At 48.4% G+C, this 24,648-nt stretch overlaps 2 protein-coding genes across 2 annotated transcripts; both read right to left on the reverse strand.

The window, feature by feature from the left end:
- Nucleotides 1-3,652: 3,652 nt before the first annotated feature.
- LOC107122606 (putative nuclease HARBI1) lies at nt 3,653-8,080 on the reverse strand. The gene is made up of 2 exons (XM_015425717.1): nt 7,514-8,080; nt 3,653-4,354 (listed from the first exon to the last, which is right to left on the reverse strand). Exons 1-2 carry the CDS (start codon nt 8,078-8,080, stop codon nt 3,653-3,655), a joined length of 1,269 nt encoding a protein of 422 aa, XP_015281203.1.
- Nucleotides 8,081-13,060: 4,980 nt separating this feature from the next.
- On the reverse strand, nt 13,061-20,312 carry LOC107122607 (zinc finger protein 397-like). Its single transcript, XM_015425719.1, has 3 exons — nt 19,524-20,312; nt 17,414-17,492; nt 13,061-14,284 (listed from the first exon to the last, which is right to left on the reverse strand). Exons 1-3 carry the CDS (start codon nt 20,310-20,312, stop codon nt 13,257-13,259), a joined length of 1,896 nt encoding a protein of 631 aa, XP_015281205.1. The 3' UTR covers nt 13,061-13,256.
- Nucleotides 20,313-24,648: the final 4,336 nt, after the last annotated feature.

Raw genomic sequence — 24,648 nt, forward strand, 5'->3', positions numbered from 1 at the left:
AGATCTCCCAGAATTACAACTGATCTCCAGACATCAAAGATCAGGTCCCCTGGAGAAAATGGCCTGTTGGGAGGGTGGACCAGAATAGCATTATACCCTGCTGAGGCCCCTCCCTTCCCCAAACCCCACCCTCTCCAGGTTCCACCCCCAAAATCTCTGGGTATTTCCCAACCCAGAGCTGGCAACTCTCCTCTGGGAAGGAGGAGGAGGGATTTATACCCCACCCTTCACTACATCTTCGGACAGCGCTGGCTCTTCGGCTTTGAAACGGAGATGAGCACCATAACCCTAGAGTCAGACTCGACTGGCTTTCGAGCAAGGGAACCCTTACCTTTACCTTTTTCACTACCCAAGAGAGTCTCAGAGCGATTTACAAACTCCTTTCCCTTCCCCTCCCCACAACAGGCACCCTGTGAGGTAGGCGGGGCTGAGAGAGCTCTTGACAGAAACTGCTCTTTTTCAAGGACAGCTCATTATCAGAAGTACGGCTTGCCCAAGGTCATCCAGCAGCTGCAAGTGGAAGAGTGGGGAATCAACCCCGGTTCTCCCAGATTAGAGTTTGCGCTCCTAACTACTACTCCAAACTGGCTCTCTGGAAGGATGAAGTTTTGGGTGAGGAGGGACCTAACCAGGGACAGATGCCACAGAGTCCACCCTCCCAAGCAGCCATTTTCTCCAATGTAGAGAATGTAAAGATGTAGAGATGCCTTAGAGTCCACCCTCCAATGACCTCTGTAGTCTGGAGATAAATTATAATCCCAAGAGATTTTCAGCCTCCATCTGGAATCTGGAAGCCCTACCAAGCATTTCAGTTTCTTGACCCCTTTTAAGGACCCTGCCATGTTCAATCATGAAGTGTGGTTTTTAGGATAATTTATGCACAAAGGCAATAGAGATCTTGAAAAAAACCAACAATCAGAATCTTGGATGGGCATGCTGGGTGGATCACGTATGAGTCCTGCACATAAAGCTGAAGGCACAACCGGTTTTTGCAGAGCACCAATCATCACCAATATTTTAATATACTATTTTTCTTGTTTTTCAAACAAGGTGTTCATTCTTGAATGGATGTTATGTCAGAAAATAAAAGGGTTTTTAAAAATTATTATTTAAATTGCATCTGGGTGTGGCAGTGCAACCCACTGGTCACCTCCTGGCTGTGGCCTGGATTCAAGCACAGTGCTTGTCAATGGAAGCAATGCACACATTCTGCAGAGAATGGTGTGAACTACTGAGTAACCAAGCTGCGAGAGAGAGCCAGTTTGGTGTAATGGTTAGGAGCGCAAACTCTAATCTTTTTTTTTTATTAAAATTTTATTTCAATTTTTCAATTTACATCAACAGAACAACAAAACCTTAATGGAACACAATTAAAACCATAACACTAATGGAAAGGTATTAGTATATATTATACTTGCAGTTCTAGATGAAGCTGTTAATATTACATCATATGAACAATATCATAAAATTTCTTTGGGACCTGAACAGTTTTAGATGAATCATTGTTGAAAAAGTGTTCAAGGAATGGAAACCATTTAAGCTGGAAATCACTATGTCCGGACGCATTAGAAAATGAAGACACCTTATCTGAAAGCTTATCCATTGAGTATAACTCCCAGAGTTTGTTATACCAAAGTGAAAGAGTTATATTATACCAAGTGAAAGAGTTATATTATTTGTACTTTTCCACGTATTAGCTATGATAGTTTTTGCTGCTACCATGAAGATTGAAATAAGTTCCCTTCTATTTCTAGGAATAGTTTGATCATTCCAAAGGTCTAATAGATATGTTTCTGGGGAAAGAGGAATGTAATAACCAGTAATAGATCTAATAGCTTTTGAAACTTTTATCCAGAATTTTTTCACCAACAGTGGATAAAAGCGCAAACTCTAATCTGGGAGAACCGGGTTTGATTCCCCACTCCTCCACATGCAGCTGCAGTTGGGTCAGTCATAAGTACTTCCAGAGCTGTTCTCTCATGGGCAGTTCTCGAGAGAGCTCTCTCAGCCCCACCTGCCTCACAGGGTGTCTGTTGTGGGGAGGGGAAGGAGATTGTAAGCTGCTCTGCGACTCCTTCGGGTAGTAAAGGGTGGGGTATAAATCCAATCTGTTCACCTCTTCAAGATATCCAGAGGTTTGCAATATGCAGTGATGAAAAGATTCAGCTGATATTGTGGGGGAATACAGGAGTCGCCATTTTAAGGCAGTGTTCCTCAGACATCTGACAGCTTCCACACTCGTTTTTGTGAAATTATAATAATAAATACTATTAGCATTAACCTTTGCTCAGAACTAGAAACATCAAATGAAGCTGACTTCTACTGAGTCAGACTCTCCTATCAAGGTCAGTATTGCCTACTCAGACTGGCAGCAGCTCTCTGGGATCTCAGGCTGAGGTCTTTCCTATCACCCGAAATCCTTTGAACTGAAGATGTCAGACCAGGCTGAGGACCATTTGCACACAAACACACATTACAAAAGCGAATCTTAGGAGAATGAGCAGAAAAACACCCAGTTTAGTTTCAAGAAACATGTTCACTCAAGTCAAATGGTTTCCAAAATGGTTTTATTTTTAAAATTAGGAAATGAACATTTGTAAGTGCTTTGCTCCTCAAAGGCCTTTCTTTAACCTGTGGGAAAACAGCCACCAATAAGCACTAACCATAGTGTTGCCAACTGACTTAGCACTAGCCAGGCCATGTCCTGTCCTTTTAAAAACCTCTTGTCTGGAAGCTAGGCCCTGAGGGCAGGAACTCATTAGCATAATAGGCCACACCCAGCAGCAAACTCATTAGCATATTAGGCTGCACCCCCATGTTGCCAGAAGTGTGGTCATCCAGCCACATCCACCTTTTGCTTCTTATTCTGTTTACCTTGTTTGTTGTCAAAACCCAGAGCTTTTTTTGCAGCAGGAACTCCTTTGCATGTTAGGCCACACACCCCTAATGTAGCCAATCCTAAGGAGTTTCTGCTGTTAGGTGTGGCCTGTTATGCTAATATGTTCCTGCTGGGCGTGGCCAACTCGGGAGCCAGCCGGAACTCCGTTCCTGTGCGGTTGCTGCCCAAAAATAGCCCTGGTGTTGCCAACTGACTTAGCACTAGCCAGGCCGTGTCCTGTCCTTTTAAAAACCTCTTGTCTGGGAGCTAGGCCCTGAGGTACTAATCACCATGACAACAAAGGGAAATACTACTTTACAAAGAGAGAGAGAGAGATTAAAATGTGGAATGAGCTTCCAGAGGATGCACTGATGGCCACAGGAATAAACAGCTTTCAAAGGAGATTGGATTCATGGAGGATAGGTCTGTCTATGCCTACTAGCCATGGTGACTGAGGGGAACCTCCACATTCAGAGGCACTAAACCTCTGAATCCCAGAGCCAGGAGGCAACATCAGGGGAAGGCCTCGGCCTCCATGCCCTGTTGCTGTCCCTCCAGAGGAACAGGTTGGCCACTGTGTGAGACAGGATGCTGGACCATTGGTCTGATCCAGCAGGGCTCATGAGTTGAGAAATGGTAAAATTTACCTCACACCATAGCTGGCAACCTCCCACCGCCTCCTCCTCCTCCACAAGCACAAACAGTAGATCTGCATTAACCCAAAGTATACATTTAAAACAACGGCCTTCTTGGTTCAGCCAAGGCCCACCCCGATCAAGAATCACTCATGAAGTACTTGGCCAGGGCCTCTCGCACCAGGTTCCCATCCTGTGTGTCCTGTGCAGATGTGGGGAACTTCAAGTGCCCCTCAGGTGTTTGGTCCCACACTCCATCCTGGGCCCACGGCCCGTCGAGCAAGGCATGCCCGCGGTTCTCACAGATGTTGTGGAGCACGACCGAGCCCACCACCACAGGGATGATGTTCTCCTCGGCGACCTCCAAGCGGGTGGCCAGGCACCTCCAGCGCCCCTTCAGCCGCCCAAAGGCCTGTCCAGCCACCTTCCTGCAGTCGTTCAGGCGGGAATTGAACTGCTCCTCGTGAGGGCTGAGGTTGCCCGTGAAAGGCCTCATGAGCCACTTCTTCAGAGGGTAGGTCGCGTCGCCCAAGATCAGAGGGGAAATCTCCACATCACCAAGGGTCATCGTAGGGTTCCCAGGGACGAATGACCCTTGGTCCATAGCCTCGCAGAGAGCCAAGTTTCGAAAGAAGGAGGCGTCCTTATCTTTTCCACACCAGCTGAGCTCAATATCGATGAAACGGCCCCTGTGGTCCACTGTCCCTTGCATCGACATGGGGAAAAACCCTTTCTGGCTGACACTGGTTCCCTTTCGAACGGTGCAGATGATGGGGATGTGGGTCCTGTCCACGACCCCCACACAGTTGGGAAACCCCATTTCTGCAAAGCCCTCCATAACCTTCAAAAATGAAAAGATTGAGAGATTAGGCATTTTCTAATGATCTCACAGTTTCCCTAGAGTTGTCGTCTTCAAGCTTTTCACATTTTGGACTTATATTTTAACCCTCACATGGGGACTAGACTGAATCTTCCCTGATATTTTTAAAAATACCTTTATTGTTTTTAGTCTGCTGCTGTTTTGAGATGCAGGGACTTTAATTTATGTATTATGTGCTACCCTTTTATATACACTCTCAGGGCTATTTTTGGGCAGGAACGCACAGGAACAGAGTTCCGGCTGGCTCCGGAGTTGGCCACACCCAGCAGGAACTCATTAGCATAATAGGCCACACCCAACAGCAGAAACTCATTAGGATTGGTTACATTAGGGGTGTGTGACCTAACATGCAAAGGAGTTCCTGCTACAAAAAAGCCTTGGGTTTTGACAACAAACAAGGTAAACAGAATAAGAAGCAAAAGGTGAGTGTGTCTGGATGACCACACTTCTGGCAACATGGGGGTGTGGCCTAGTGTGCTAATGAGCTGTGCTGTCAAGGGTGTGTCCTAATAAGCAAATAAATTTCTGCTGTTGGGTGTGGCCTATTATGCTACTGAGTTCCTGCTGGGTTTTTTCTACAAAAAAAGCCCTGCATACTCTCATGTTTATAATATTTTAATCTACTGCTATATAGGTAGCCTTTTGTCATTTTTTTGCCCTGGATAGCCTAGGCGAGCCCAATCTTGTCAGATCTCAGAAGCTAAGCCATGTCAGTCCCGGTTAGTACTTGGATGGGAGATCACCAAGGACGTCCGGGGCTGCAATACAGAGGCAGGCCATGGCAATCCCCATCTGTTCAAGAGACAAAAAGAAGTGGTTTGACATTGCCTGCCCGTGTCTGTTGCCTGGATACCCTGGAGAAGAGAAGAGGCTGGATTTATACCCCACTCTTCACTACCCAAAGGACTCTCAGAGCTGCTTACAATCTCCTCTCCCTTCCCCTCCCCACAACAGACACCCTGTGAGGTAGGTGGGGCTGAGGGAGCTCTGACAGAAACTGCTCTTTTCCAAGGACAGCTCTGACGGAACTATGGCTTGCCCAAGGTCATCCAGCAGCTGCGAGTGGAGGAGTGGGGGAATCAAACCCGGTTCTCCCAGATTAGAGTCCATGCACCTAACCACCAGTGTTCCCTCTAAACTGAGTTGGTGTGAGCTTGCTCACCATTCTTTAGCCTCCAGCTCACACATTTTTGTCTTAGCTCAGGAAGGTGGGCTCCAGAGCAAACTGATCTATGCCGTAGCCAAGTCGCTTGCTCACAACTTTAATGCCGGTAGCTCAGAAAATGGAATTTCTGCTCACAGGACTCTACAGCTTAGAGGGAACATTGCTAACCACTACACCAAACTGGCCCTCCACGATCACCGTAAGTCACTTGTGACTTGACGGCACTATTTAGAGTGTCAGACTTGGATCTGGGCGACCCAAGTTCGAATCCCTGTTCTGCCATGGAAGTTGCTGTGTGACCTTGGGCCAGTCAAGTCACTCTCTCAGCCTCACCTGCCTCACAGGGTTGTTGTGAGGATAAAATGAAGGAGAGGAGAACAATGTCAGCCACTGTGGGCCCCTATGTGGGGAGAAAGCAGGGTATAAATGCAGTAAATTAAAAAACATAAAGTGACACACTTTATGCTTTATAAAGGCTTTATGCTTTCATTTCTATTGACTTTTTAAAAATCCATTTTCTGGATTCTTGAACAGAAAAGTGGGGAATACATCTCCCAAATAAATTATTGTATTGTGGGATGGAACTGCCGTTTGGCTCGCTCAGCTGCCCTGAGCCTGCCTTGGTGGGGTGGGCAGGGTATAAATCAAATAAATATATAAAGAGCCAGTTTGGTGTAGTGGTTAAGTGTGTGGACTCTAATCTGGGAGAACCGGGTTTGATTCCCCACTCCTCCACTTGCAGCTGACTGGATGACCTTGGGCAAGCCGTAGTTCTGACAAGAGCTGTTCTCTCAAGGACAGTTCTCTGAGAGCTCTCTCAGCCCCACCTACCTCACAGGGTTGTCTGTTGTGGGGAGGGGAAGGGAAAGGAGATTGTAAGCCGCTCTGAGACTCCGAGTGGACGGTGGGGTATAAATCCAATCTCTTCTCTTCTTCTTATAAATAAATAAATACTTAGTAGCCCACTGACCAGGAGGGCCACTGACAGCCAGGAGCAAGCCAAACCAAGCCCCAGTAGCTCTGCCAGTGCTCAGGAACCACCCAGACTTCTCCAGCTGTGCCAGTGATGGGTGTTGTCTCACCTGCAGACTCCTCTTGGGGGATGCAGTGGATGAGCTGACACTTCTTGTTGGCAGGGTCTGAACTGAGTGGCCCCCGGAGTCCTTAGCTTGTCACACCATCATTGGGGCCAGGCTCCCTGACACGCTCCTGGGCCACTTTACCTTCCCAGCCCACATGAATGGTATTAAGTTCTTTGTCTGTGTTTTTATTTGTGGAGCCCCTCAGAGAGAAAAGCGGGGATCTCGCTTCCTATATCGGGGGTCCCCAACCAGTGTTCCCCCTAAGCTGAGGTAGTGTGAGCTAGCTCACAGTATTTTAGCCTCCGGCTCACAGCTTTTTGTCTCGGCTCAGGAAGGATGGCTCCAGAGCAAACTAATTTATGCAATAGCCAAATCACTCGCTCACAACTTTAATGCCAGTAGCTCACAAAGTAGAATTTCTGCTCACAGGACTCCACAGCTTAGAGGGAACATTGTAACCTGTGTGAGCCTGTGGACACCTTTGTAGTTTTGACACAGTGTGGCGGGGGCAGCCCCAAAATGGCTACCACAGGAAGTGATTGGCAAAATGGCTGCCACAACCTTCCCTTCAGTCACAGTCTGAAGATCCTGGTGCTGTAGTGGCAGCTGCTGCCAAAGCAACATTTTTTAAAATCTGCACAGTCAATCAAATTTCCAATGGCCAATCAGAAGCCTTGGCTGGGCAAAAAACCCACCTGGCCACAACCACTTTCTAAAACACTTGGTGGGTGCCGGTAAATGTGTCAGCAAGTACCATGGAGCCCACGGGCACCAGGCTGGGGACCCCCGTCCTAAATAAATTAAAAATTATATTATGACTGCCAAACAACGTTACAAAAGGCCCAAAGGCCACCATGACCCAAAAGTGACTACCTCTTTGGGGTCTTCGAGGGCCACCAACTTCTTGAACAGCAGCTTCTCAATGGCCAGGCACACCTCGATGAAGACCTCCCCGACCGTGGACCGTCCGACCCCGAAGTGGTTGGCCACAGACCGGTAGCACTCGGTGGTGGCCAGTTTCCAGAGGGCGATGCCCACCCGCTTCTCCACGCTGAGCGGGGCCCTCATGGTGGTGGTCTGGCGCTGCAGCTCCGGCCGCAGCTCCTCGCAGAGCTCCAGGAAGGTGTCTTTGGTCATGCGGAAGTTCTGCAGCCACTGGTTGGGGTCCCAGGTCTCCAGCACCACGCGCTCCCACCAGTCCTGGCTGATCTGGCGGGACCAGAAGCGGTGGGGCCCGGTGTTCAGCTCCTCGACCATCAGCCTGGTCTCGTTGTCGGGGCAGATGTCGGGAAGGAGCTGGTGCAGCAGGGCAATGTGGTTGGCCATGACCCGGCGCATGGTCCTCCGGGCCCGGGAGGCCACGCCGCCGCGGTGCAAGTGCAGGCGGACCAGGTTGTGGGTGGCCAGGATCACCAAGATGATGGCTTCAAGGTTCTCCATCACACACAGAGGCACGCAGCAGGACACCTCATCCAATGTGGCATCTGACGAAGAGAGCTATGTTTCTCGAAAGCTTACGCTCCGACAAAGTTTGTTAGTCTCAAAGGCGCTACTGGGCTTTTTTACTATTTTGCGGCAACAGACTAACACAGCTAACTCCTCTGCATCTAATACAATGTCGATTCCTTTCTCAAAGGTGGGGAAAATCTCTCTCTCTCGCTCTCTCTCTCTCACTCACTCACACACACACACACAGAGAGAAACTTGCACAATAATATGTATCCAAAAAAAAATTCTTCCTTCATGGTCAGGATTATCAAAACTGGTAGCTATGACCTGAACACTTAGAACTCTTGGAAAATACCAAGCAAAAATGCCAAACAATTACCATGGGCATAAAGCCCCGAATTCCGAAGCGATGCAATGATCTAAGCCTTGCAAGAGGGAGTCGTGCGAAAGGATCCTGAATTCCGCCCTGTTTCCTCTTTTTAAAAAGTGCCGTCTAAAAATTCCTTCAAAAAGAAAGAGAACAACCCGCGTTGGGAGAAAGTTTTCGAGCCGTCCTCCTTCCTTTGCCTCGCTTCCTCCCAGACTCTCTGGGCGTATTTTTCCGCATTGTTACCTCGCCTCGACTCGGTGCAATGAGAGAGCTCCAAGGGTTAACGCCAGAGAGTGCCCGTTCCTAGGAGGTGCCGAAACATTGTAAGGGGGGGGAGGGGTGGCTGACTTGGCCGTGTGAATGTGGAGTGACGTCATCTATGTGGAACCCCCCCCAACCTCTCTTGGGGGCGGGGCGGGAGGCAGGGCTGGAGAAGCTTTAGTGAATTTTTTTAGTTGTCTCTGCCGGCTGCCGGGATTCATTGCATTGATACCAGTTTGCTGCTGCTGCTGCTGCTGCTTCATCTTCATCTTCTTCTTCATCATCATCATCATCATCTCCCTTGCCGGGACAGGTTTAAGACGAATTATCATTATTATTATTATTTCCCTTGCTGGGACAGGTTTAAGACTCCAGCCCTTTATTTTCTGAATCTTCACAGTGTGGATGCTTTAATTTATGGAGTAGATCCAGGTGGGGTTGCCGTGTTGATCTGAAGCAACAGAACAAAGTTAAGAGTCCAGTGGCACCTTTAAGACCAACAAAGCTTTATTCAAGGTATTAGCTTTTGTCTTCACCTGAAGCAGTAGAACAAAGTTAAGAGTCCGGTGGCACCTTTAACACCAACAAAATTTTAATCAAAGTGTGAGCTCCCGTGTGCACATACACTTGGGAGTGTGGTGCACAGGAAAGCTCGTACCTTGAATAAAACTTGGTGGGTCTCAAAGGTGCCCCACTGGACTCTAAGTTCGTTCTACTGCTTCAGACCAACATGGTGACCCCACCTGGATCTATCTGAAGAAGTGTGCTGTGCATGGACATGAAAGCTTATATACCCAGAATAAAATTTTGTTGGTCTTAAAGGTGCCCCTGGACTCACACCTTGTTCTATTGATGTATGGAACCTGCTGCCATAGGATGGGATGGTGACTACCAGCTTAATACAATTTGTCAGGAAAGATGTGTCTGGCTTGTGAATGGGTGTGAGTCACGATAACGAAGGAAGCCTCCATGTTGAGGCACAGTGTACCTCAGCTAGCTGTGAGGCTTAATGAAAGGTAAAACGTGGCGCCAGTTTGGTGTAGTGGTTAAGTGCGCAGACTCTAATCTAGGAGAACCGGGTTTGATTCCCCACTCCTCCACTTGCACCTGGCTGGATGACCTTGGGCAAGCCATAGTTCTGTCAGAGCCAGTTTGTTGTAGTGGTTAAGTGCGCGGACTCTAATCTGGGAGAACCGGGTTTGATTCCCCACCCCTCCACTTGCACCTGCTGATGTGACCTTGGGTCAGTCACAAGCTCTGGCACAGCTGTCCTTGAAAAAGAACAGTTTGTGTCAGACCTCTCTCAGCCCCACCTACCTCACAGGGTGTCTGTTGTGGGGAGGGGAAGGGGAAGGAGTTTGTAAGCCGCTCTGAGACTCCAAGTGAAGGGCGGGGTATAAATCCAATCTCTTCTCTTCTTCTTCTTGAAAAAGAGCAGTTTCTGTCAGAGCTCTCAGCCAATACAAACAAGATACAAACAGGGGTCACAGTGTGCAGGTACATGCCAAAAAACAAGAAACCATTGTGATCAATGACAATGACACATTTATTAAATGTGTCATTGTCATTGATCACAGAGCTCTCTCAGCCCCATCTACCTCACAGGGTGTTTGTTGTGGGGAGGGGAAGGGAAAGGAAACTGTAAGCTGCTCTGAGACTCCTTTGGGTAGTAAAGGGCGGGGTATAAATTCAATCCTTCTTCTTGTTTTGGGTTTGTCAGCAGTTGTTATTCATGAAAAATACAAATAAAAACTCCAGGTACAGAGGCAGTATACCACTCAGTACCTGAAACAGAACCATAAAGATGGCTGCCAACTGCCTGAAGAAGAAAAAAAATGTCCTGACCCACAGAGGCTTAATGGGATGTTATTTAACAGGTGATGACATGATTTGTCTCCATGCCTTGAAAAGCTGGCCAATTCCATCCAGTAAGCATCCGTCAAAAGGACAGGACATGCATCTCCAGGGTTGTTGGTAACCATCAGAATCAGTGCGGCAGTGCAGTTCTCTTTCTGCCCTGCTCGAGGGCTTTTTGGAGGGAAGGGGGTTGCTGAAACTGGTGTTTTCTAGAGTCTTGTTGATTTTGTGGAATTGCTGGTATGCTGTCCAGTATCTGAGGGAGAATAGAATGACTTTTTCACCCCTTTTCCCCTGCAGATTCAGGCCATGGCAAACCACCTCTGAACATCTCTTGCCTTGAAAACCCCAGGAGGAGTCACTGTAAGTCCGCTGCAACTTGACATAACAACAACACACACACACATGTTTTTATGCTCCTATTGATTATCCGCTGGTGCTTTAATGCATCAGGGCCCTGCGGGACCTTCTACAGTTCCACAAGGCCTGTAAAACGGAGCTCTTCCACCAGGCTTTACGATCAGGGTACCACCTTTTAATATCGTGGTCCTGGCCACGACATCAGCACTAATTTAACAACTAACAGCCTGGCAAGAACCCGGATCATGGTGGTAGTTGGCCACCTGGATGTTGAGAGAATGCCACCATCTTTTATTAACATTTATGCTCCTTAAAATCTAAATCTTATATGCTGTGGTTTTAATCTAACTTCTGTGTCTTAACATATCTTGTTGTTTTAATATTTATATATATTCTGTAAGCCGCCCTGAGCCTGCCATGGCGGGGAGGGCGGGATACAAATTAAACAAATAAAATAATAAAATAAATACATATTGGATATTGATTGGTGGAGGTTTATTATTCATATATACTTGTATTGCTCTAAAACACTTTGTCTACAAAACTGGGGGGGGAGATATGATTGGGGGAGGGAGAACACAGGAGCAGCCCTGCTGGATCATTCCAAAAGTTTGTGGAAGCCCAATGCCCCTGGAAGGTACAGAAGCACAACAGGAGGGCCATGGCATCTCCTAGCGGTTACCCCTCTTGCAACCACTAGACCTGACTTGGATAGCCCAGGCTAGCCTGAACTCCTCAGATCTCGGAAGCTAAGCAGGGTCAGCCGCTGAGACACCCCCCCAGTCAGGTGGAGAGGCCTGCCTGCCTGCCTGCCTGCCCACCCCCAGTCCTCCACACACCGCCTCTGAACTCTGGCTTCTCACCTTGTTGGGGCCTAGACTTCCTCCACCACCTCTCTCTCCCCCCCCCCCGCCACTCTCCTGCCCCCACTCGCTCATCTTCCGGCTCCTCCAGCCAGCCACGCTGTACTCGGGCAGGCGGTGAATAAATGGAAGTGACCCCCAGCCCCACTTCACGGAGCTGGCTGCACCTAATGCTGATTGTCAGTTCTGCGCTCCTCTCAGGTCTGTGCCCTAGGCGGCTGTCTAGTTGGCCTAATGGTAGCACCGGCCCTGGGAGTGGGAGTAATTACATGAAGTTCTTACCGTAAAGTTCTTGGCACTTCCTAGATCTACCAGGAAATGGAAAGGATAGCTGTAGGAATCACCGGAAACTTGATGGTAAAATCAGAAACTCTCACTATACAGTTTCCGGCAATTCCTAGAGCTACCCTTTTCACTTCTGTGCAGCTTGTGGAATTGCCAGGAACTCTATGATAAGAACTCCCTATAAGTAGACAAGGCCTTCTTTTTCTTTTTAATTTTTCTCCCGCAGCAGCAGACAACGGGAACCGGCAGGCCACTGGGGGGGTTGGCAGCCCTATTTTAAAGCTGTTGAAGGTAGCAGGCTTTACATCTCACAGCACTGAGTTCTGTATGTTTCTACACTTGGGTTGGGTGAAAAAGTATTTTCCTTTGTGTGTTCCAAACCTACTGCACAGCAGTTTTACCAAGTGAACCCCTCTCTAAGTGTGTGCGTGTTTTTAAAAAAATATTAACTTATATACATTTTCTTTTTTTATTATTTACATAGGTGGAAACAAACTTTCCCTGCATGGCACAAAATTTGCCCCTCTCGATCAATATTCCGTCTAAGCTGTGAAGTTTTGTGTGCCAAAATCCTAGGGCGATTTCTCACTAGAGCTGCCTCGCAGCACAGCACCATTTGCCTCGACACAAACATGTCAATTTCACACCCGAAGCTCCAGGGCTGCATTTTGACTCGGGGCTTCGACCGATTTCCTCCGCAGTTTCATGATCCTGGTTTTTGAGGATCATGAAACTGCGGAGGAAATCGGGTGAAGCCCCGAGTCAAATGCAGCCCCGCAGCCTCGGGTGTGAAATTGACATTTGTATCGAGGCAAACGGCGCTGTGCTGCGAGGCAGCTCTAGTGAGAAATCGCCCCTACTTTGTGAGCTACTGGCATTAAAGCTGTGAGCGAGTGATTTGGCTACTGCATAAATTAGTTTGCTCTGGAGCCCTCCTTCCTGAGCTAAGACAAAAATGTGTGAGCTGGAGGCTAAAAAACTGTGAGCTAGCTCACACTAACTCAGCTTAGAGGGAACACTGCTCTCGATTCCTACGGAGGTGCTCTGGCACATTAGGATCCAATTGGAAAATAAAGCCCATGGAAAACAGGGGGTCCTTCCTTCCAAATCAATGTGAACAAGATCAGGGCCAAACACAACAATCCTGTGCCCAGTTCAGAGTCAAATGCCCTTACAATGTTTCCCTCCCTGTGTGAGTTTTTTCATGTTTCGCAAGGTTTCCCTTCTGACTGAAACTCTTCCCACACGCCGAACATTTAAACGGCTTCTCTCCAGTGTGGATCCTCTCGTGTATCAGCAGGTTACCCTTCTGATTGAAGCTCTTCCCACACTCAGAGCATATAAACTGCTTCTCTCCTGTGTGAACTCTCTCGTGTCTACTGAGGTTGGAGCCGTCGGTGAAACTTTTCTGACACGTCGAACACTGATACGGTTTCTCCCCGGTGTGGATCCTCTGGTGGTCCCTCAGCTTCGTGGCTCGGCAGAAGTTCTTCCCGCATTCCAAGCATTTGAAAGGTTCTTCTCCAAAGTGGATTTTTTCATGTGTCGTAAGGGTCCCCTTCTGACTGAAACCCTTCCCGCACTTTGAACATTTGTAGGGTTTCTCGCCCCGGTGGATTCGCTCATGGGCAACGAGGTTGGAGCAGCTGGCGAAACTTTTGGGACACCCAAAACACTTATACAGTTTCCCCGTGGCATGGAGTTTTTCATGTATGATCAGCGTCCCCTTGCGGCCAAAGCTCTTCTCGCACGCGGAACACTTGTACGGCTTCTTGCCTTTGTGGATTCGCTCGTGCACGACGAGGCTGGAGCTGCTTGTGAAACTCTTTGGACACAGCGAGCACTTGAACGGTTTCTCTCCCAGGTGAGTTCTCTCATTCCTTGTAAGGCCTCCCTTCTGACCAAAAATCTTCCCATACTTGGTGCATTTATATGCTCCGCCCGATCGGGTACACTCGTGCACTTGGAGATCTGAGCTCCATCTGAAACTTCTTCCGGAAAGGTGGATGTCTTGGCACGTTCTGCTTCCGGTCTGATCACATTTACCCTCTGCTTTATCCACTAGACCTTCCTTTTTGCGTTCTACTTCACTCCCGCCATGATATGGAGAAACCTGGCTTCCTCCTAGCCATATGAGTCTCGATTCCCTTCGCTCTGGGTCATCTTGCCGAAATCTGTCCTCACAGGTCTGTTCATCTCCTGCAGGAATAAACAGAGAAGTTAGACATAAGAGCATAACAAAAGCCCTGCTGGATCAGACCTGTGCTCCATTTAGTCTTGTATTTAGAGTCACACAGCAGCCAACCAGTTGCCCTGAAGGGCCAATGAACAGGGCACAGAGCCCACTGCTTTCCCTTGATATTGCCTCCATAAGAACATAAGAGAAGCCATGTTGGATCAGGCCAATGGCCCATCCAGTCCAACACTGTGTCACACAGTGGCCAAAACCCAGGTGTCATCAGGAGATCCACCAGCAGGACTGAACTCTATATCCTGTGGCTAATAGCTACTGATGGACCTCTGCTCCATAAGTTTACCAGGGCTCTTTTTGTAGAAAAAGCCCAGCAGGAACTCATTAGCATAACAACAGCAGAAACTCATTAACATATTAGGCCACACCCCAACAGCACAGTTTGTTAGCATATTAGGCCACACCCCCATGTCTTCCCTTGACTTGCCCAGGTGCCCCATGGCTGCAGGATGCCTGGCAAGCCGGCCCTTAAATGCCTCCCCGATCCTTCCAGGCCCCCCTGGCCCGCCGGCTTCGGAGTCTCTGCGGGGGTCGCTCTCCAGGCCTTCCCTCTGTAGTCACGCACGCAGAGGCTTTAGCTGTAGTGGGCGTGGCCAACTTGGGAGCCAGCCGGAACTCCGTTCCTGTGCGTTCCTGCCCAAAAATAGCCCTGAGTTTATCCAATCCAAGCACTGATATTCAGGGGTTGACGGCTTCTGGGCATGGAGGTTCCCTTTACTCACCAGGTCTAATAGCCACCAATGAAGCCATCCTTGATGAAGCTCTCTAACCCCTTGCTCAAAGCTATCTGTGCTCATAGCCATACCTACACCCACTGGCAAAGAACGCCACAGTTTAATCACTTGTTGAATATGCATGGAGAGAGCCAGTGTGGTGTAGTGGTTAAAGTGTTGGACTTAGATCTGGGAGACCCAGGTTCGAATCCCCTCTGTGTCATGGAAGCTTGTTGGGTGACCTTGCGACAGTCACATATTCTCAGCCTAACCTACCTCACAGGATTGTTGTGAGGGTAAGACAGAGGTAATAGGCTTGTGCGTGTGAATAGGAATAGGTAAAGGTAAAGGTTCCCTTGCTCGAAAGCCAGTCGAATCCGACTGAAGGGTTGCGGTGCTCATCTCCGTTTCAAAGCCGAAGAGCCAGTGCTGTCCGAAGACGTTTCTGTGGTCATGCGGCCGGCATACAGAATGCTGTTACCTTCCCTCCGAAGTGGTACCTATTTCTCTACTTGCAATTTCTTGCTTTCAAACTGCTAGGTTGGCAGGAGCTGGAACTAGAGATGGGAGCTCACTCCATCATGCGGCACCCGGGTCTCGAACTGCTGAACTACTGACCTTCCACAGCCTGCAGTTCAGCGTCTTAACCACTTGAGCCACCGCAGCTCCTGTAGGGGGAATAAAGGAGCCTAAACTCCACGTTGCCCATGTTTATCAGGGAATGCTCCTCTTTTTCTGCTTCCTCTCCCTAAAAATGCTGCCCTTATAAAGAACATAAGAAGAGCCCTGCTGTATCAGGCCAGGGGTCCATCTAGTCGAGCATCCTGCCTCACACAGTGGCCAACCAGTTCCTCTGGAGGGCCAACAACAGGCCAGAGAGGCCGAGGCCTTCCCCTGAGGTTGCCTCCTGGCTCCCCACTCCTGCACAGAGAATTAGTGCCTCTGAATGCAGAGGTTCCCCTCAGCCACCATGGCTAGTAGTCATCACTGATGGACCTATCCTCCATTAATCTATCTAACCCCCTTTTAAAGCTGTTTATTCCTGTGTCATCCTCTGGCAGTGCATTCCACATTTTAATCACTCTCCGTGTAAACAAGGATTTCTTTTTGTCTGTCCTGAGCCTACTGCCCGTCAGTTTCACTGTTCTTTCCCAATTTTCCCTTTGGTGGGAAGGCTGCCTTTGGAACACTTTTCCGGTGTGGGTGCATAAAAAGGTCACAGATACAATTTCCAGCAAAAAAGGGGGGGTTTCAGGATGCTGAGTGGGGGGAAGGGTCTCCATCCCAGGCCCATTATTGAAGAAATGCCCCCTAGCGGTCGAAGACCATGAAGGAAGCCTCTTCATCTAGCTGCAGAAACACCAGACAACCTTAGGGACGGCACCTGTGGCTCAGTGGATGAGCCTCTGCTTGGCATGCTGAAAGTTCCTGGTCCAATCTCTGGCATCTCCAGTTAAAAGGTGCTGCAAAAGACCTCTGCCTGAGACTAGCCAGAAATTTTGGGTTGGGGGTGGGGCACTGGGGAATTTTTTGAGGCAGCAGTTAAAAGGTGTTGTAAAAGACCTCTGCCTGAGACTAGCCCATAGCCAGAAATTTTGGGATCGTGGGGCATTGCGAAATTTTGTGGGGTAGCAGGGGAGGAGGGAGGGACGGTTGTCTGCCTTCCCTGAACTCCAAGAGGCAATTTCGCTGCTTGGAGTTCAGTCGCGGGCAGCCCCTGCTGGAAAAAAATTTTTTTTTTTAAAGGGTTCCTTTTAAATGGTGTTTTTCAAGCAGGGGCTGCCCGCGCCTGAACGCTAAGCAGTAAAATACTGCTTGGAGTTACATAAGAACATAAGAGAAGCCATAACATAACATAACATTATTTATTACGGTCAAAGACCCATCAAACAGCATACAGGATCAAAAAAGCAATCCCAAGTTACCAAAACACTACAGAGAAGAGACATCATAAGGAGAATTAAGGAGGTGCTTGCGCTTTGCAAATGCAGTAAAAAGAAATTTAGCAACGTCCCTTGATATTGCAGTGGATTTATCCTCCAATAGATATTTCAACACAAGTTCCTCAGAATGGATTCCTAGTTGCCCTTGGCCATGTGCTCCCGCTGATCAGCTGGAGGGCCCTTTTAATGTCACAAGAGGGGAAGGCGGGGGGGAGAGGGGCAGCAGCTGTTGTGTGGCGTGCCTCGCATTTGAGGGGGTGTAGCCCCCAAAATGCCCCAGCATAGCTACAGGCCTGGCCTGAGACCCTGGAGAGCAGCTGCCAGTCAGAGCTCCTCATGTAGGAGGTTCCCCCGTCACCAGCCAACATTCACTTGGTAGCACACAAGGGGTTACACAGTGATTCAGATAACAAATCCTTACCCAGTGATGCTGCCTCCTCAGCCTGCTCCTGCTTGGCATCCCTGCAGAGGTGCTGGGCCCAAATGTTGGGTGGTGGAACCTGGAATTGTCGAAGAAGAGCACGTAAGAACATAAGAGTCATACCGAATCAGACCAGTGGCCTACCTGGTCAAGCATCTGTTTCTCACCAACCAGTTGACATGGAAGGCCAACAAGGAGGGCACAGAGGCCAAGGCCGTCCCCTGATGTTTCTTCCTAGTAGTGGTATTCAGAGGTTGATTGCCTCAGGACAAGGAAGTTCCCATGGCTAGTGGCTACTGAGGGACCTTCTCCTCAACAAGATTTCCAAGACGGCGTCCTGTGTAGACACACCAGCATGACGGTCTTGCCCATGTTGTGGTTTTAAGATATTTATCTGACACTGCGCACCAAATTTTCTTAAAGTACAGCTGGCTTGAAGCCTGAAGCCTTCTGGGATATAATTATTGTCTTTTCTAATTTGTAAAGATCCAGAGGTTTCCTGACTCAGCCTCCCACTCTTCGGTGACTACATATCTCCACGGACTGGAATTTGGGGGAACTGAGAAGCTGTGCATTGACTCCGAGAGCAGTTATAACATTATCTGTGTTTGTCTCTGGGCATTTGCTCTGGGCACAGCATTACTACGATTTATTTCTTAGGTGCTGCCAGTGGAATCCCCGTCCCCCACCTGTTTTTCTGCTGTTTCTCCCCCTGTTCCTGCCCTGCTGGGAAGGAACGCAAAAGCTGCCAGCACACATGTGATGGTTGGAAGCCAAGATGGAGTGAAAAGGAGACTAGGACCTCTCCTCCATGGCCTTTAAAAGGCCTCCATGCTTGTGGCGATCACTACATTCAGTGGCACTGAACTCCACAGTTTAAGAATTCACGGCTAACATCCCCCTTATAGGCTGCTGCAACTGAAATGGAAGCAAGACTCGATTCCCAGTCAGAAGGAGGAGGAGAGGAAGAGGAGATTGGATTTATACCCCACCCTTCACTACCCAAAGGAGTATCAGAGCCGCTTACAATCTCCTTTCCCTTCCCCTCCCCACAGCAGTGAGGTAGGCAGGGCTGAGAGAGCTCTCTCAAGAACTCCTCTTTCCAGAACAGCTCTGAGAGAACTATGACTGCTCCAAGGTCACACCAGCAGCTGCATGTGGAGGAGTGGGGAATCAAACCTGATCCTCCCAGATTAGAGTCTGTACTCCTAACCACTACACCAAACTAGCTCTCAGTGATGTTTCCAGGCAGGCTATGCCTTGGCTCTAAGAACGTCCACAGATTCCTACAATGATGCCCTTCCCCAGGCCAACTAACTTTTAAAATGCCAACCAATCCATTCGGTCTGTAAGCAGTTAGAGCATCAGTCTGGGTTCTGAGAGATGTGGAAAAGCACGCCATTAGTTTGAGGAAAACTGGGGCTGGATAATGCTCCTAACCGGTCCCCTCTAATGAGGGAGGATAGTGAATGGAGAGGAGAAACTGAATAACACACACACTCCTCCAAGGGAACTTGTGAGGTGGTTAAAGGAAGGACTAGGGGTCTGGAAGAGACTGGGGAAAATCTGGAATAGTCTTACCAGTCAGTCTCAGGGAGTCAGACGGAGAAAGTCCAAGGTCTAACCACAGTCAGTTACTGGAGAGTGAAATCACAAATGGTATCAAGGTACCAAAGTCAGTCTGTGACAGACTTAGAGTTATAACACTACAGCCTACGTTACTGCAGAGTGAAGCATTCATACCAACCAGCAACAATATATTCTGCGCAAATACCCCGCCCCCCCCGCTGAGTTTCTGCGAATAAAGAACTGTGCTGTTTGCCTTTCAAAAGCACTGGTGCCTGACTTATTGACAGGGATTCGTACCTGACAGACATCCTCAATCCACAAGAAATACAATCCCCGAAAAGACTTTTTTTAGAGTAAACCGGTCATCCCTCAGAGAGAGATGAGGTGATCAGTCAGAACAGAGTGAGAATCTAAATCCAGTAGTATAAACTGAGGCCCCACTCGGTTGGGATTGTTGCAGCAACCAACACAAAATGTCAAGGATGCAGAAGTTGTCTGAATCCTACAAAGAGAACCCCCTGACAAATTCAAACCCTCTCACCTGCTCTTTTAGTCTTGTCACGTCCATCTGCCTTACCAGGAAATCCTCTGCCAAGGCCACTGCCTGCAGGCAGGTATCGGGGCTGCATTCCCGGACCCAGTTTTGCATGTCCTGAGGCAGGACGGCCAGAAACTGTTCCAGAACCAGCAGCTCCAAGATCTCCTCTTTGGTGCGTCTCTCAATATTCAGCCACTGATGACAAAATTCCCGGAGGCGGCCATAAGCCGTTCTCGGCCCCTCCGCTTCCCGATAGCGGAACTGCCTGAAGTCCTGGCGCTGCCTCTCCCTGGCGATGGCCTCTCTTCGCAAGATGGCGGCCTTCACCTTCCCATAATCCTCTCTCTCCTGCACACTAAGGCTGCCGAAGGCCTGCTCAGCTTCACCGCTGAGGGCTGGCAGGAGGAGGGTCACCCACTTGTCTCGAGGCCACCGGCACGCCAACGCAACTTGCTCAAAAGAGGCCAGGAAAGCCTTTGCGTCCTCCCACGGTGTGGGTTTATCGGCCACCCGTGGGTTCCTCCATCCGGAGTCCGGGGCCTGCAGCGTCTTCAGAAACTCCTGCCACTGGGCCTCCCAACGTTCCTGCAGCCCTTCCTCTGGTTCACATTTTATCTGATGCGGAGCTGCTGCTGTTGGCAATTCTCCAATATTCCCCACATGCAGATTGTGAGGGGGCTTTGTTCCCTCTAAGTCTGCCCATAACTTGAAGTTGGGGGCAGTTTCCAGCCGCGTGGCCATCACTGTCCCCTCCTCTACAGACATGTTCACCTCCACACTCAAGGTCTCCATCGCTCAGCTCAAATGTGGAAGGAGGAACATTCAGCTTCTGAAGGACTCCACTTCGAATCGAGCACACAGTCACTCCGAGAATGTCTTGCAGAATGGCCGTCCACCTGTAAACAGAGGGAGGTGAGTAGAGCAGAGATGGGCTTCTGTTCTAATGGGAAAAGAAAACCTTCATGGCAGAGAAGGGAACACCCCACCTGAGCCAAAACAACCCATATCCAGGCTTGTACACAGAGTGTGGACTTCTTGACTTACTCGCTTTCTAAGAGCAGGGAGCTTTTTGACACAGGAGTCTGGAGTTTCCTGAATTGCTAACTTTTCAAGTACAGGGAACTCTTTCATGCAGGAAAGTATCTGCACAGGTGAGTTTCCAGACACTCTGAACGGTGCAATTCTCTTTCAGTTCTCTCCCTATGAAAAATCTCATTCATCACCAATGTTCCCTCTAAGCTCCACAGTGTTGTGAGCAAAAATTCTACTTTGTGAGTGAAAAAAGCTAGTAGCATTAAAGTGGTGTACATTTAACTATCGCGTAAATTAGTTTTTTAGAAGATTACTTCCAAAACTTTGTTAAAAATCTCAGAATAAAGACGAGGAGGAGGAGGAGATTGGATTTATACCCCTCCCTTCACTCGGAGTCTCAGAGCAGCTTACAAACTCCTCTCCCTTCCCCTCCCCACAACAGACACCCTGTGAGGTAGGTGGGGCTGAGAGAGCTCTTTTTCAAGAACAGCTCTGACAGAACTATGGCTTGCCCAAGGTCATCCAGCAGCTGTGAGTGGAGGCGTGGGGAATCAAACCCGATTCTCCCAGATACTACTACACCAAACTATATTTTTAGAATAATTTAAATATTATAAGAGAAAACAGAATCAGGTCAAATTTCACCCACACCTTTCCACTATATTGGTGGAGACCTAGCCTCCGGAGAAGAGGTCTATCCATTACTTCTCATGTGTTCCATTTAATGCGGTATAAATGCGGTATAAATGTTTTCAGGAAATACATAAATGAAATCCTTTCCACCTGTGAAGCAGGACACTCTGGTTTCTCACCCCTGCAAGTTGTGTCCCATGAGGTTTGGGATCAACAAGCATAGGACTGAACTCTGGGGACTGACCCATGGTTAATATCTCTTAAATGCCCTGGAGTGTTTCTTTACCACAGTGCTACAAATTGCCAGGGGTGTGAGCAGGCCAACCCTCCCATCCCAAACCACAGTTTTTCTCTCAGCTGACGCTCAACTGCCCTCAACATTTAATCCCATGTTATGTACAGCAAATGACAGGGCCTGGGATAAAAGAAGGAGAAGACCTCAACTGTCGGGCTGGAATATTAGGATGTGGTTCCAGAAGAGCTAGTGACCCTGCACACTCCTCATCGGGGAGGGGGCTGCTGCTGCTTCTCCTCCAATTTATAAACGATCCCTCCCCCCTTAAAAACTTGCGCAGTCCTTGAAGTATGTCAAAAGCCCTCTGCCGGGTAGCTATTTTTCTTTGTCCTATTGGTAGCCAAGGGGCCAGCAAGTTTGTTCTTTGCAGTCAGGGTGCAGGGTGGCCGACAAACTGCTAGAAAAAGAGTCCTGTTTAATCAAGGCTTATTGCAGGGTTCACCAACGTGGTGCCCAGTGGCACTACGGAAACCACCAGTCCATCACTTAGCGCCCAGCAAACTTTTCAGTAAGTGGGCGGAACTATGGAAAGCAGGGGCTCTTATTGGCTACCCTTACTCAAATGACAGGGTTTCTCACATCTGCAAAGTGGAGAGGGAAGTATTGCATTTGGCACTGTCTCCCACAGCAGCTGTTGTAGTGTTTGGACCGGACTCCTCTGGCAGCTATTTGGGGAGGGTGTTCCACACTCCCTCTAAAAATTCCACTGGGGCCCACAAACTCAAAAAGGTTGGGGACTCCTATTCAGTGTGTGGAAACAGGTGGGATACGCTTCACAGAGCATGGCAATAAATAACATTCTGTTAATCCTCTACTATGTACAGCTTGCTGAAATTAGGATCCTACTATGGAATTTAGCATCATTTAATGTGGCTCAAGTGGTTAAGACGCTGAACTGCAGGCTGTGGAAGGTCGGTAGTTCAGCAGCGACTGGCTTTCGAGCAAGGGAAACCTTTACCTTTACTTTAATGTGTCACATTAACACTTACACTTTGGAGAAGTGAGCAGTGACCCTGCCACAGATTTTGCTAGTTTTAAAAGGGCTACTAGGCTCTTGCTCTTTTCTGCTGCTACAGACAAACACAGCTACCCATCTTGAGTTATGCTTTGCTTCAGTTCCGTTTTTAGACTTCTGCCTGGTTCTACAACCCTAACCCGATTGCACTGTTTACTGGATGTCCCATCCTGTTGACTGTATTGACTGTGTTGTAATCCGCCTTGAGTCCAGGTGAGGACGGTGGACTAGAGATAATGGAAACAAACTACTACATAATAAATACTAAAGGGGCAGGACAATTTTCCTCCAGGCTGTCGGCAACCCTATGAGAATGACGGATTCAGGAGGAAAGCCAAACCAAAGGACAGAAAACACTAGGTGCCCAGTGGCATCTTAAAGACTACATCTTAAAGACATAACAAGATTTACTCCAACATACACTTTCATGTGGTTAAGACGCTGAGCTGCAGGCTGTGGAAGGTCAGTAGTTCAGCAGTTCGAGACCCGAGTTGCCGCATGACGGAGTGAGGTCCCGTCTCTAGTTCCAGCTCCTGCCAACCTAGCAGTTTGAAAGCAAGAAATTGCAAGTAGATAAATAGGGACCACTTTGGTGGGAAGGTAACAGCGTTCCGTGCGCCTTGGTGTTTAGTCATGCCAGCCACATGACCACGGAAACGTCTTCGGACAGCGCTGGCTCTTCGGCTTTGAAACAGAGATGAGCACTGCAAGCCTAGAGTCAGACTCGACTGGCTTTCGAGCAAGGGAACCTTTACCTTTACCCTACACTTTCATGAGTCAGAGCTTCCAGCTGTCACCTTCCTCAGTTTGTCTTGTATACTTTTGAGTTTTGTAACTCACAAAAACATAACACTTCAAAGAATCCATTAATCTTTAAGGTGCCACCAGACCGGGGGCGGGGGTGTTTTTGCGTTTAATTATAGTTCCCAGATGAAAGAGGACATGACCTCTCTTTTTTTTGGTGTCCGCCCTCTTTTGGGCTGTTTCTTTAAAAAAAACTTATGAAAATGTCCTCTTCTTGGGTTGGAAAGTTAGGAATATCCCTAGCTAGTAGCAATTATCACAGCTAAAATAGTAGGGGCATTTAAAACGACATCTGTCGTGGCGATCGCTTGTTTTACGTCGTCAGTAGGGAAATATCTCCTCTTCTCTTGCTTTTCAAAAACCCTCGTTTAATTGCAGCAGAGGAACCCATTCGCACTCGAGCAACCTGAAGCGTGTTAACCCGGGCACTTTGGCGTCAACTTTCCCCTGCCGCATAGGATACATGAATGGCTGGCTCTCAGCTTTGGAAGAGAGGCTGCCCTGCTGCTTTGATGGCTTGATTCAACATCCACCTCTTCCCCGCCTCTCCTGCAATGTTTATTCACGGCTCCTTGCCACTGCCTCTCTCTCCCCTTATTGAAGATACCCCCCCCCTTGCACTCACCTCTCCCTGCAGAGTAGGCACCGCTCCACCCCCCCGGCTTGGAAAACTGGGCCAGCGCAACTGCTGCCTCGCCCCCTCCCTAAAGCTAAAGCAAGAAAGCCACAATCCAGTTTCCAACCAGCCTTTGCAAAGACCTGCGCCCTCCTTGCTCACATTTCCAGCTGCCTCTCTAGGCGACGCTCAGTGGATTTAACCCCTGAATACACATCTGTGCTTCCTGCACTAAGCTTAGAGTGAATGGGAACATTTGCGCTACCCTAAGAGGATGGAGAGAGGACAGAGAGGGAAATAACGTCACAACCTACATTTTTGTCTCACGTTTCCGGTTTCTCCTCACAATTGACCACTGTTGTTTTAACCTTTTCATGGACTTTGGAGTTCACGGGGGAAAGTCTGTATCTGGATTACAATCCTGGCAGGCGCTGTATGCTAGCTGTGATTATTTTTTTAAAAAAAGCTTCCTTATATTGAGTCAGATTGTTGGTCCATTGTGAACAAATGGCAGTCACTTGTTAAACTAAAAGAAAGAAAGAATAAAATTCACATAATATCTTTTATTGGACCAGTCCAGTTAGTACAAAACATAATGTTTTGCGCTGATCCAATCAAAGGTATTATTGTATGGGTTTTGTTCTTGGTTTGGGGATTTTGCACGGACCAAGATGGCTGTACAACTTTTCCAACCAAAAGAGCCAGTTTATACAATCCAGTTGTAAAGTTTCTT

Source organism: Gekko japonicus, unplaced genomic scaffold, assembly GCF_001447785.1.
Source record: "Gekko japonicus isolate JY-2015 unplaced genomic scaffold, Gekko_japonicus_V1.1 scaffold1592, whole genome shotgun sequence".
NCBI classification, from domain to species: Eukaryota; Metazoa; Chordata; class Lepidosauria; order Squamata; family Gekkonidae; genus Gekko; species Gekko japonicus.